Genomic DNA, 13,938 nt, shown 5'->3' on the forward strand with positions numbered 1-13,938 from the left:
ATTCAAATCCTCCTGTAATTTACATCCTCTTTTCTTAAAATCCAGTAAAACTCCTTTTTCCATGATAAGTGTTGCATGGTTATTAGGTTGGAGTAGCAACCTAATAACTAAATACCTTAAATACTAAATAACCTAAAGCTAATAACCGACAATTACAAGTGCTTTCCTTCTCTCTGCCTTTCCAGTGTAGAGGTCTCATAGTTCACACTTGCATTCTGAATCCTGTTACTTTGTACCTGCATGGATATGAAACAGTATTTGTTGTTAGTACTGGTAGTCCTCAGGTGCAGTCTTCTAGTGCTGTTGTTTATCTGACAGCAATTTTTTCTACAATTCCACTAAATCCATGATCTTGTTAGCTTCCTGGGTAACTGCTGAGCCCAAGCTGAGCTGGCTTGGTTCTAACAGCCCTCAAGACATTAATGCTACAAACTACTGAAGCATCTCAAGGGAATCCAAAATACTGCTTCATTAAAACTTTTGGTTTTTAAAGTATCATTTCTGAGTGGCTTATCTAAACTGAATGCCACATGAGCAGATGGCTCAGCTGTCAGCCACAGAGGCTCTAAGGAACTCATGTTAGAGCTTGCTATGGCAGACCTTTGCCATTTCTTCATTCTTGTGAGATATAAACAGACATGAGTTAACAATTAACACTGCTCTTTCTTAACCCTTGCCTCCTCTTTCCAAGTAAATATTTTTCCTTTTGGTAATGCTCACAATCCACTTGTTTCAATCCTTTATGCAAACACCTTAAATCTGCACTGTTAGGACTGTGTTATTTGTGAATGAAGTCAGTCACTGGAGCACAATGGACATGAATTTCACAATGTTGAGAGAACTGGGAACTTCCAGCAGGTTGGAACCATCTTTTAAGGTGCACACGCTGCCTGTCCCAAAATGCAGAAGTGACAGCACCCGCACTCTCTCCATCAGATCTGGAGGGGTAGTGGGTGCCATGTATGGAAACTAATATTTGGATATCCTCCTTCTCATCCAGGTAATTTCTGTCACTGACTGCAAAGAGAAATTACAGAAAAGGAACATTAATTTACAGTGCAAGAATGTTAATTGAAGGGATGAGTCTTTCTGTAGAAATATGCTTTTTCCTCAAGAATGAAAAAAAGCACAGAACTATGTTTTAGAACTATAAATTAAAAGCAACTTAAATAATTACTACACTTTCTTTGTGCATTCAATACCACTGTCCTGACATTTCCCAGTTCGCTATTGAATAAAGATAGAGTTGGCAGGATGTGAATTTTGAATGTGAAAAACTTCAGGACAATACAAAATGATGATTGCTACTTAGACTTTCATATATAGGTATCTAAAACACCAGCAAGAGTCAAACTTAGACTGATGTACTTCCAAGTCACTTTTTGGACCCCATAGTTCTTATTCTTAGTAGGACTCATTTTGCTGCTGCTTTTTTTATTTGTCTTTTCAGAAGATGAAAAAGCTAAGCGTGAAGTTTCCTCTTGGACCCTGGAAGGTGATGTTAACACAAATCCCTGGTCTGGTTATCGATATACTGGTAAACTCAGGCCACACTATCCACTGGTAAGCAACAGGTGCCACTGTACTCAATTGCTGCTATGTTCTGAAGCAAATGGGCTGGTCCTGACCTTATTACCTCACACATTTTAGCTGAGAGAGGAAAGCTTCTTAAACAATTTGAACCTGATGGCAAGGACATAGAATCATAGAATCATAGAATCGTAAGGGTTGGAAAGGACCTTAAGATCATCTAGTTCCAACCCCCCTGCCATGGGCAGGGACACCTTGCCCTAAACCATGTGGCTCAAGGCTCTGTCCAACCTGGCCTTGAACACCGCCAGGGATGGAGCATCCACAACCTCCCTGGGCAACCCATTCCAGTGCTTCACCACCCTCACTGTAAAGAACTTCTTCCTTATATCTAATCTAAACTTCCTCTGTTTAAGTTTGAACCCATTACCCCTTGTCCTACCACTACAGTCCCTAAGGAAGAGTCCCTCCCCAGCATCCTTGTAGACCCCCTTCAGATACTGGAAGGCTGCTATGAGGTCACCACGCAGCCTTCTCTTCTCCAGGCTGAACAGCCCCAACTTTCTCAGCCTGTCTTCATATGGGAGGTGCTCCAGCCCTCTTATCATGCTCGTGGCCCTCCTCTGGACTCGCTCCAACAGCTCCATGTCCTTTTTATGTTGAGGACACCAGAACTGTACGCAGTACTCCAAGTGGGGTCTCACAAGAGCAGAGTAGAGGGGCAGGATCACCTCCTTCGACCTGCTGGTCACGCTTCTTTTGATGCAGCCCAGGATGCGGTTGGCTTTCTGGGCTGCAAGCGCACACTGCCGGCTCATGTCAAGCTTTTCGTCAACCAACACCCCCAAGTCCTTTTCTGCAGGGCTGCTCTGAATCTCTTCTCTGCCCAGCCTGTAGCAGTGCCTGGGGTTGCCCCGACCCAGGTGTAGGACCTTGCACTTGGCTTGGTTAAACTTCATAAGGTTGGCATCGGCCCACCTCACAAGCGTGTCAAGGTCCCTCTGGATGGCATCCCTTCCCTCCAGCATATCAATCGAACCACACAGCTTGGTGTCATCGGCAAACTTGCTGAGGGCGCACTCAATCCCACTGTCCATGTCACCGACAAAGATGTTGAACAGGACCGGTCCCAACACCGATCCCTGAGGGACACCACTCGTTACAGGTTTCCAACTGGACATCGAGCCATTTACCACAACTCTTTGCGTGCGGCCATCGAGCCAGTTTTTTATCCACCGAGTGGTCCATCTATCAAATTGATGTCTCTCCAATTTAGAGACAAGGATGTCATGTGGGACAGTGTCGAATGCTTTGCACAAGTCCAGGTAGATGACATCAACTGCTCTGCCGCTGTCGATCAGTTCCGTGGCTCCATCATAGAAGGCCACCAAATTGGTCAGGCAGGATTTCCCCTTAGTGAAGCCATGTTGGCTGTCACCAACCACCTCATTGTTTTTCATGTGCCTTAGCATGTTTTCCAGGAGAATCTGCTCCAAGATTTTGCCAGGCACAGAGGTGAGACTGACTGGTCTGTAGTTCCCCGGGTCTTCCACCTTCCCCTTCTTGAAAATGGGGGTTATATTACCCTTCTTCCAGTCATTGGGAACTTCACCTGACTGCCAGGATATTTCGAATATGATGGACAGTGGCTTAGCAACTTCATTCGCCAGCTCCTTCAGGACCCGTGGATGGATTTCATCAGGTCCCATGGACTTGTGCACGTTCAGGTTCTTAAGATGGTCTCGAACCTGATCCTCTCCTACAGTGGGCCTAAGGTCTTCATTCTCACAGTCCCTGCATTTGCTTTCCAAGACTTGGGTTGTGTGGTCAGAGCATTTGCTGGTGAAGACTGAGGCAAAGAAGTCATTAAGAACCTCAGCCTTCTCCAAATCCATGGTAGCCAGTTCTCCTGATAGCTTCTGGAGAGGGCCTACATTGTCCCTAGCCTGTCTTTTATTTGCTACGTATCTATAGAATCCTTTCCTGTTATCTTTTACATCCCTTGCCAAACTTAATTCTAGCTGGGCCTTAGCTTTCCTAACCTGGTCCCTAGCTTCTCGGGCAATGCTCCTGTATTCTTCCCAGGCCGCCTGTCCTTGCTTCCACCTTCTATAAGCTTCTTTTTTCCCTCTAAGTTTCCTCAGCAGCTCCTTGTCCATCCATGGAGGTCTCCTGGCCCTCCTGCTGCACTTTCTTCTAGTCGGGATGCAACACTCCTGAGCACGTAGCAGGTGATCCTTGAATATCAGCCAGCAGTCTTGGGCCCCCCTGCCCTCTAGGACTGTATCCCATGAAACCTTACTAAGGAGGTTCCTGAAGAGGCCAAAGTCTGCTTTCTTGAAGTCCAGGGCAGTGAGCTTGCTGCATGCTCTTCTCACTGTCCTGAGGATCTCAAAGTCAACCATCTCATGATCACTAGAGCCAAGGCTGCCCTGGAGCGTTACATTTCCAACCAGTCCCTCCCTGTTGGTGAGCACAAGGTCCAGCATGGCACCTCTCCTCGTCGGCTCCTCTACTGCTTGAAAGAGGAAGTTGTCTTCCACACAATTAAGGAACCTCCTAGATTGCTTGTGCCGGGCCGTACCGTCCCTCCAACAGATGTCAGGATGGTTGAGGTCCCCCATGAGGACCAGGGCCTGCGAGCGTGAGGCTGCTCCTATCTGTCTGTAGAGCGCTTCATCCACAGAGTCCTCTTGATCAGGCGGCCTGTAACAGATCCCCACCGTAATGTCCCCCGTTGCTGTTTTCCCTTTGATCCTGACCCACAAACACTCTGTTACCTCATCACCCATCCCCAGACAGAGTTCCATACTCTCTAGCCTATCACTGACATAGATAGCAACGCCCCCTCCCCGTCTGCCTGGCCTGTCTTTTCTAAACAGCCTGTAACCTTCCATTCCGATATTCCAGTCATAGGAGCCATCCCACCATGTTTCTGTGATACCAATGACATCATATTCCCGTAACCTTGCACACATCTCTAATTCCTCTTGCTTGTTCCCCATACTATGGGCGTTTGTATAGAGGCACCTTAGCCGAGCTCCAAATGAAGCCGACTCAATGGCTGGGGCAGCTGGAACATCTCTACATCTCTCCAAGCACTTATTACAGGTGCTGGCAACTGACCAGGAATGTTGGGATGGATCAATGCTCCCCTCCCCCAACACATCTAGTTTAAAGCTTTCCTGACCAGCCTGGCAAGCCTCCTACTAAAACAGCTCTTCCCCTTCTTTGTCAGACCAGCTCCACCAGCCTCCAGTAGATCTGGCCTCCCAAATGGAGCCCCATGTTCTAAATAGCCAAACCCCTGACTATGGCACCAGCTTTCTAACCATTTATTAACCTGCCAGACACGCCTAGCTTTTTTAAGGTCCTCCCCTTTGCCCTGGAGAATCGATGAAAAAACTATCTGAGCTCCAGAGCCCCTAACCACCTCTCCCAGGGCTCTGTAGTCCTTCTTAATGTCCTCCAGGCAACTGCTGTCTATATCTCTAGCACCCACATGGACGACTAGAAGGGGGTAATAGTCAGCAGGACTTACTAGAGCGGGCAGCCTCTCAGCAACATCCCTGATCCGAGCCCCCGGCAGGCAACACACCTCCCTGGAGACTGGATCAGGCCGGCAGATGAGCGCCTCTGTGCCTTTCAAAGTAGAGTCCCCTACTACTATGACCCTCCTCTTTTTCCTGGAGGCACCAGTAGTGATCCTCTTTACTGGTGCATCAGCAGGGTGCTCATTAGGTGTGGTGGGTGCTTTCTCATTAGCCTCCTGCAGAACCATGAAGCGGTTCTGGGTGGGGACATCAGATTTAGGAGGAAGCCCCTTGTCGTTAATTGTCCTCTTCCCCCTTTTTTTGTTCGTTTTTTCCGTGACTAATTCCCAGCTTCCTGGGTTGCTGCCCTCCTTCTTTCCTATACGAGCAATGCTGGACGTTTGCAGCCCCTGCGCAGTTTGAGCCTGGAGCAAGCAGCCCAGCTTCCTCTCAGCTTCCCTGGCATCTTTTAGCTCTCCAACAGCCTCCCGCAGCTCAGCCACCTGCTGCAGGAGGACCTCCACCAGAGCGCACCGAGTGCAGCCCTGTCCATCGCGCACCCCCGCCTCACGAGACCAGTCGAGGCACTTTCTACAGTCCGAGGTCTGCGCCGCAGCCTCCCCTCTCATCGGCTCTGTCTGGGTGCCTACGCTGGCCACCGCCGGGGCAGAGCTCCCAGAGCGGGCCCTGGTCCTGAGGCGAGTGCTCACCATCCCGCTCGCTGCCCGCTCGCCCTGCCTGCGCGAACTGCCGCGCAAACTGCCGTGCCACACCCTGACTGCCCGCCCTGTTCGCCGCGCTCCTGGTCGCTCGCGCTCCCTGGGATGGGTTTTACCCACTGAGGGCTGGTGCCGTCACTCCTGGCGCCGCCCCCTGTGAGTCAGCTGCTCGCGTGAGCTGAGCTGCCGGCTCCTGGGCAAGTCCTGTCGAGGACTTGAGGCTCCCTCGGTCGCTCTTGCCGCTCCGAACTGAGGCTCCTGGACGCTGTGCTTCCCCCCGCTCCGGTGTTAAAGGCGTCCTCTCTGGAGATACTCACCTCGGCACATGTATGACTGTGTCCATATTGTGGTTCATTTTGATTTAACTTCATCTATCTCTTGGTATATTTAAAATTAGGGAAGCGCCTGTGCAGTAAAGTGCATCAGTAACAGGCTTAAGTTCATACTTTTTGGCTGTATGTTTTGACATGTATTCTGCTGTTAGTTGAGATGATGTCTCCTAGCTCTTTAGTGTTCTCATCAATAACAGAGCAGTCTGTTTCAGGAAAACTCAGGTGAATTAATTTAGAATAAAAAAAATAGTTTTATTTTATGTAAATGGTTTGAAATAACCTGGTGAGTGAGCTGGTGAACAGCTCTGCTGAAGGAACAGAGGATATAGTAATCTCCAGCACTGGAATGGTGAAGAGTAACTGAGGTCAGTAACATTTTCAGCTGTGAAAGGTTTAGAAGATGACCTCAGTATAGCTGTGTTTTTAAATTGGTATAAATTTATACATTGAATGAGCCAAAGTTTTTATGCAAATAATGGCATTTCATTTACATTTGTCTTTTCTAATTGGCTTGTGGTAGAAATGCTGCTCCTGTGGCATCCTCTCTGTAGTCTTCTCCATCTGTCACAGGCTCTAGAGGACAGATTAACAGAGCCTGAGCCCATGTGTGTTTGTTAGTGTCATTGGAGAAAGAGTGTTTTGGCTCTCTCACTGGCTAAGTAATTTAGTAGTGTTATTGCTTTTTTGTCTTCTGACTGCTGTAGGATTATTGATGCAAATGAAACTATAATCAAAAGTGCTAATGACTAGGGCAATGAGTAGGAATAACAATCTTGCTAATAGACACTAATAACCAGAGAGAGGAAGGATGTATTACCAATCTCACTTACCTGACACACAGAAGTTTAATATTTACAAAGCTGTGACGTTGCCTATTAGATGGTGTATAATATGAAAGCAGTAAAGAGTAACAGGAGAATCTTTGAGAAATGAGAATTTGAAGTGTTTTGGAGTGTTTGCATACTTCACAACTTTTTTTTAGTGGAATTAGCCATATTTCACTGTATTTAATTTTGCTGGATGAGTCTCTGTTTTTGTGACTATAGCAAGTATTCATGCAACCTAACCAGCTTTGCCTATCATTTATTTAGACGCCAACAAGACCTGTGCCAAGTTATATTCAGAGACCGGATTATGCTGATCACCCACTAGGTAACTTGAAACAAATCACAATTATGGAGTATTATATTTGCTTTCTATTTTTCTTTTCACTGAAAAGCCTTTAAAGCATGAAGGAGACACTGGGGAAGGGAACCTGTTACCTGTTCTTCTGAAAGCAGCTAAAAAAGGAAAAAAAAAAAAAAAGCAAAACCAAGCAACCTTTCTAGGAATAAAATAATTTCCTTGTGAGTCTGATTTTCAAGGTCGTGTTATGACTAACTAGATGTGATGGTTTTATGCAGTAAGCGAATGGGCATCCTGAACACATGTGGGCATTATGATGTTGTGGAAGGCTTATGAATTCAAATTAATCTGGATAATGATGATAATGCTGTGACTTGGTGGGTTCATTATTTTAGTCTGTAGTGAGAATGCATGTACTTTTATGCCATTGATAAGCTAAGTAAGTTCCTTGATTGGACATGTGTAGCAATTGCTCCTCTATATAACTTGGTTTATTTATTTCTTTTTCTCCTCCCCTTTTTTTCTTTTCAGGAATGTCTGAATCAGAACAGGCTTTAAAAGGAACCTCTCAAATAAAAATACTCTCATCTGAGGATATAGAAGGGATGCGAGTAGTGTGTAGGGTAAGGGGGCTTTGGTTTTCGTGGTGAAATGCCTTTATTCTTTAAAAAATCTATAGTGATTTTACCAGTTTGTGACAGCATATTTGAGACTACAAACTTTCAAAGCACTTTTCAGCACTGAAAAATAGTTTGGGGAATTTGGTATTTCTTGTGGTTTTTTCTCCTTGTGATTCCCAGTTCACAGTAAACTTCTGTAAGCAGAAATAAGACTTTTATCTGTTTTGTTACTAAGTGAGATAATGTGTGGCTGAAATGTTATTACTGCTAAGAATATATTTTATAGTGCATAAATGAGAGCAGAACTTTTTCCTCAGAGTTAGTACTAAGTAAAAACTAAAAGGCAAAACAGAGCCTATCCCTAACAATTTTTGAAAAAGAGCTGTTCAGCTGTAATCAAGTCTTTGTGCATAAAGGCAAACATTGAAATGTATTCAGGTAGTCTGAGTTAAGATTATGGTATCCTAGGTAATTGTGGTCCAAGTCTTTGTCGGGGTATTTTCAAATCTCACAGAGGTGGCTTAGTAATGTAAGCTGTAAACATCTCAAAAGTCTGTGTAGAGCCCAAGTGTACCCAGCTTTTCTAGCAATCTTGGTGTAGTTGTAGAAAATTGATTGTTAATCATCTAGGAAGTAGTCTTGGTCTTATTTTAAATCAGTACTTTTGTTTCGTTTGCAGCTTGCTAGAGAAGTATTGGATGTTGCTGCCATGATGGTGAAAGCAGGTGTAACTACTGAAGAAATTGATCATGCTGTCCATTTAGTAAGGTTATTTTATTGTCCTTCCAGCATTTAGAAGTGCTTTCTTTTCTTTATTTTTGAATTTGTGTTGTGTGGTTTTCTTTGTAATTGCATGAATTCCCTTTCTTTATTTTGAAGTGTTTCCCAATTTGATGTGCAGATGTTAGAAATATGTTACAGTGCAATGGTAGGTTCAAAATGAGTTAGGGACTCCTGGGCACTTTTCCATATCAGCTCTTTCTGTCATTTCCAGCTTCAGATTCCCTCTAAGTTTCCTCACCTGTTTTCTCGGTTAACATCATATAATTTTCTTTCTTCTAAACCTTTTTGCTCCACAGATACCATTATATAAAGAACATCACATGTAGGCCATGAATGTTTTGTCCTCTGTGGTGCTGGGTAAGACATACGGAGGAGAAAGGTTAATTATTTATGACTGGGAATCAGTATTGAGGAGCCTCAGAGAGAATTGAATCAAGATGTTTGATGCAGTCAGGCAAACTAAAGCCCCAATTCAGTGAAGTATTTGAAATGAAGGATATTCAAGTATTTTCCTGGCTTATCTATTCATAGATGCTTGAATTGTATAATTTTTATTTCTCTTTGCTGTTTTCTCTGTGAAGCATGTAAACTGATAATTGGGGATACTTGTGTGCACTGTGGGGAAGGCAGTGATTGTAGATAAGTTTGTTAGAGAACTTTCTGGTTGCTGTTCTTTTTATCTGCATTTGCAGCTGGTGAGCCAAGATTATAAAGAATTTACTCTGGTTTGATTGGGCCAGAGGTTTCAGCTGAACTGCATTAAATACTAAATTATTTTCTTATACATAATGTCTAATATGGACATTATGTATATGGACAACTAGTAGTTAAAATGGTGTTACCCCTCTTCAGCAGTTTTTGGAAACCTTTGCATGGCAGATTGCTGACAATGACCAGTATCTCCAATTGGTACTTTGCAGTTTTAAAGTGTTATTCTTTTTTTAAAAATAGTTAACACAGTATTATTTTTCCAGAATTGCTCAGTATGTCTCTGCATGTGTAGATGTATGTATGTGGAATTATATATAAAATGTATGGGTTGGTTTTGCAAAAATCCCCAAAAGGTTATTAGAGTGAGCGCAGAGGACGCAGCTTGACATAGATCTCAAAGCTAGGGCTGGAAGAGTGATGCTATATGCTATTTTGTCTAGCTTGTGTGTTTTGCAAAGGTACTTAGGCCAGGTGCTTAAAAAGTCATTGAAAATGGCTGTTTTTTTTAACTGAATAAATATTTCATGCATTGTTTTAGACCTGAATATTTTAGCATTTGTAGTTGAACATAAAAATGAGTAGAAACAAAATTAAACTATCTTTACTTTCTTCCTGGTAAGAAATGCAAAGCATAACAAAATACTGTAATGTTAAAAAAATGCTTGAAGAATCTTCTTTTCAAGAATCACTCCCTGCTTTTTAACTTGTCATTCTTACTGTAAAGCCATTGTGCATATGTTTGTTCTATGTACAAAACTTACTAATGTAAAGTGTAAATTGTATTTTCTGAATCAGGCTTGTATCGCAAGGAATTGCTATCCTTCTCCTCTGAATTATTATAATTTCCCGAAGTCGTGTTGTACATCAGTGAATGAAGTGATCTGTCATGGAATTCCTGACAGGAGGCCATTGCAGGAGGGAGATATTGTTAATGGTAAGTGCTGTGAAAATGAACCTTCACCATTTCTACCTTCTATACAGTTAAACCATGCAGTAAGATGAGGTTTCATTAGCAGGCAACCTTAAGAGAGGCTTTTGTTCTCATTCACAAATTAACCTTTGTTCTTCACATATTTAATGATTTTAATAAAAGAATTTCAAAAGTTTGGTTCATTTTAAGAGCTTTATAATACTTCTACCCTGATCTGTGCATTATTATAGTGCCTGAGTATTCCACTTGCAGGCTAGGCTCTGGTTGTTCCAGACTGCATAAATAGTGAATAAAATTCATATTGAATTATCGAACTAGATTAGTTCTGCATGAATTCTTAATTAGATGGCTCTAGATCCTTAAGATTTTGCTACAGACATGATGATTATCATGACTGTAAGGATCCTAATGGTGAGGTGTTGTATAGGTGCATATTAAAAACATACCCTTTTTTTGAGCATCCTGCAGCCTGACAGTACCAGCTGCTTTTTGTTCATGGTACTCAAGGTACTTACACCTTCTTGGGTGGTGAGGGATACTTAAATAAATTACTTGACCATTTTTTGTTTCCTCATTCATTTCTTCTTGGTTTTTCAGTAAAAACTAATGATATTGGTTTTGTAGAAACATTTGCACCTTTTTTTATTGCATTGGTTTGCTTGTCTCTTACATGTAAATAAATACCCAGTGTATCCTAAGGTTTGGCCTACCTCTAGAAGCAGCTTGGAATTCTTTTAGATTGTCAGATATTTGATATATATTGACATGCAATAATAGCTACTAAGTCTACAGCTGAGTGCTGTGGGTACCAGCCTTCTCAGAACAAGCTTCATGATAGCTGTCCATTTCTAGGTCACATTTGGTTTGGCTGATTGCTCTGAACTGTAGCATTTGTGTAACCATTTGGCCAAAGCTCCTTTATCTTTTTTTAATTTCAAAGACGATGCCTTTGCACAGCTCTTTTGTTGCCAGTTTTTCTGGTGTTGCTGGAAGCCTAAGAAGCCTAGCTGAGTTTACTAGGTTGGCTTCATCTACACAGTGCCTTATCTCTCCACTATTTGCACGCCAAGGCTGTACCTTAGCCCTAGAAAACACGTTTTATAAGATGGTTTAGTCATGCCATTGTTCACATCCCTGCCTTGACTGCACTTGCCCAAGCTTTGAACCTTCTACTTTCTTTTGATGAAGAGCAACTAGTTTACTTTTCTGTAGCTGAGTAGGTCTGGTTAGAAAATGGTCCACATTTTATGGGTAGAACATCCATTCCCCATGGGCTCAAAAGGGTTCCAAGTCTTGTAGGCTTGCTTTTTGGTAAGGTAGTGGCTCAGAAGCTGCTTTACAAGAAGGAATAAAACAGGGTTCAAAGGCAAAGATAGAAAAAGTAAAGTACTTCAGAGGGAATGTGCCCAGTGAACAATAAAAGGAAGTGCCCATATTTCTCTTTACTTAAAACTTTTTAGCCTGCTGGAAGCAAAAGATGGCCATGTCAGAGCCCAAAACGGGTTTTTATATCACAGGAAAATGTCATCCAGAAAGTACCGGCAGGTGATGTTTCGTCCAACACCCTGCTCCGAGCAGGGCATCATAACATTTTATCATACTGTTCCCTGGGAGCAGATTCTTAAACAAAGCTGATCTCCCTACAAAGTGAGATGTTCTGGCCAAATCTGGCGACATCAAGAGAAAGCCTTGTAGTAACATGGCTTATTGAGATGGCCTCTTTGCAGAAAGTATTCTGGACACTGTGCTAAGGAGCTCTTATAGACAGTTCACAAGAAACTTACCTGGATAAGTTACCAGGGTGCTGGTTTCTATACAGTTCTGTTGTTACGTTACTAGATAATATTCCAGCAGTCCCACGTAATCCTGCAGTGAGTATAGTGTAACCCTGTATGTGCATGCATCCACAGCAGGTAGTCGTGGTTTTGTGCAGTGTTGATTTCATTCTTAAACATTTGCCAGCAGATTTATTTGCCAGCAATAAATACAGATTTATTGCTGATACCAATGTTTTTTTCCTACATTTTCCTATCAAGGCTGTACTGGCCTTTCTAAGGGTCTCATGCACCATATTCCTAAAGTATTAGGCACCATGTTCCTAAAGTATTAGTGCCCAGTACAGTTTCCTTCATGGCTATTTACCAGTGAGGGTGTCTACATGTGGATTTCTTCATGAACAGCAGTCCAATATCTATTCTAGTGGTTTTGGTACAGCTATTAGACCTACCAGACTACGGACAAAGACTGGTAAACACAAAAATACCCATTCTACCACAGGAAGTCAACTTGATATGCAAATCTAGAATATTTCGCTTGTGTTTGCTACATATGATGACTAATTTTTCACTTGTCTGCTATAAAAGACAGGATACTAAAATAGTTGACAGCTATATCTAAACTGGTAAGCCTGTTCCCATGTTTTGTAAAAGGACTATTTGCAGTAAGCATCTAGTATGGATGTTCTTAATCCAAAAAAAGTATCTTTTTTTTTTTTTTTGGTAATGAGTTAAACTAAAAAAACTTTTTTTCCTCACTGGAACTACTTATGCTGCTATTTTTCAAGACTGAGTTATATCACTTTCAGTTTACAACCAACTTTATACACAAAGCGAACAGGAGTTTTGCTGTAACGTAATTCTAAACTCTTACTATATGTTCTTCTAAACCTTGGTTGTTTAAGCATGCCTTTCTCATTCTTGCTGTTTGCCTGATACTGAATGCTTAAATTCTTTCATTTGAAAGAAGAAAAGAGAAAGTTCTAAGTCATTTAGTGTCAATTTCTTAGTCAAGAATACTACTGGAAAGTTGTTGTGTATTTAATGTTAAAGAAATGTTACCTTTTTGGCTGGAGCAATGGGTTTTAGCATTACAGTTTTCGCAAAGGCGTAACTTACTACTCTAAACATGCATAGAAATTACTGAAGTTCTTTCACAAATCAAGAGACAAGAAGTGAGAAATGCAGTGCTAATATTACAATATTTCTTGTATTCCTTGCAGTGGATATTACTGTCTATCGTAATGGCTACCATGGAGATCTGAACGAGACATTTTATGTTGGAGAAGTTGATGAGGGTGCAAGGAGGCTTGTCCAAACAACTTACGAGTGCCTAATGCAAGCCATTGATGCAGGTAAACTCTTTGGCTGGGGCCTGAAGCATTTTGGTTTTGGTTCTCAAACATGAGTGCTCCTATTTGCTACTATGGGGAGTGACTTCTGTTGTAGAACACAGAAGTGTTAGTGTGTGTCACCAGCAGATGATGTATAATGCAGTGATTCTTCAAATGGCACAGTTCTGTGGGTGGTGTTGCAACTTTTACTTGTAATGTGGGTTGACAAGAAAAATGTAATTGATGTTCAGCTGATCCACATATGATGATACTTAATATGGAAACAGCCTTTTTGGACTATTAATTAGATGAATAAAACATCCTTGAACTGAGTTGTTTAGAGAACACGAAGAACAAAGTGTGTTTGGAAAATCCAAGTATGGCTTCCTACTTTTATAATTTGAACAGTGTTGTACAATGAACCAATAAGGCAAAAAACTCTCTGAACACTTAAACATATCTCTACCCCTTCCAAACCTGATGGTTATTTCATAAAGCTAATTATGAGCTCTTCATTTTCAATTGTATGCAAGAGAAGACAGATC

General features: G+C 42.2%; 1 protein-coding gene across 4 annotated transcripts in view; it reads left to right on the forward strand.

Moving 5' to 3' along the window:
- Nucleotides 1–13,938, forward strand: part of METAP1 (methionyl aminopeptidase 1) — a 30,724-nt gene that overhangs the window by 11,066 nt on the left and 5,720 nt on the right. For 2 of the 4 annotated variants that reach the window (XM_030491654.1, XM_030491655.1), the window contains exons 3-8: nt 1,451–1,563; nt 7,206–7,266; nt 7,771–7,862; nt 8,539–8,622; nt 10,149–10,287; nt 13,283–13,414. In XM_030491654.1, the coding sequence (XP_030347514.1) occupies nt 1,451–1,563; nt 7,206–7,266; nt 7,771–7,862; nt 8,539–8,622; nt 10,149–10,287; nt 13,283–13,414 (621 nt within the window). The remainder of the gene's footprint in view (nt 1–1,450; nt 1,564–7,205; nt 7,267–7,770; nt 7,863–8,538; nt 8,623–10,148; nt 10,288–13,282; nt 13,415–13,938) is intronic. The other 2 variants (XM_030491656.1, XM_030491657.1) reach the window with 2 other exon arrangements.

This window comes from Strigops habroptila, chromosome 7, assembly GCF_004027225.2.
Source record: "Strigops habroptila isolate Jane chromosome 7, bStrHab1.2.pri, whole genome shotgun sequence".
In the NCBI taxonomy this organism is placed as follows: domain Eukaryota; kingdom Metazoa; phylum Chordata; class Aves; order Psittaciformes; family Psittacidae; genus Strigops; species Strigops habroptila.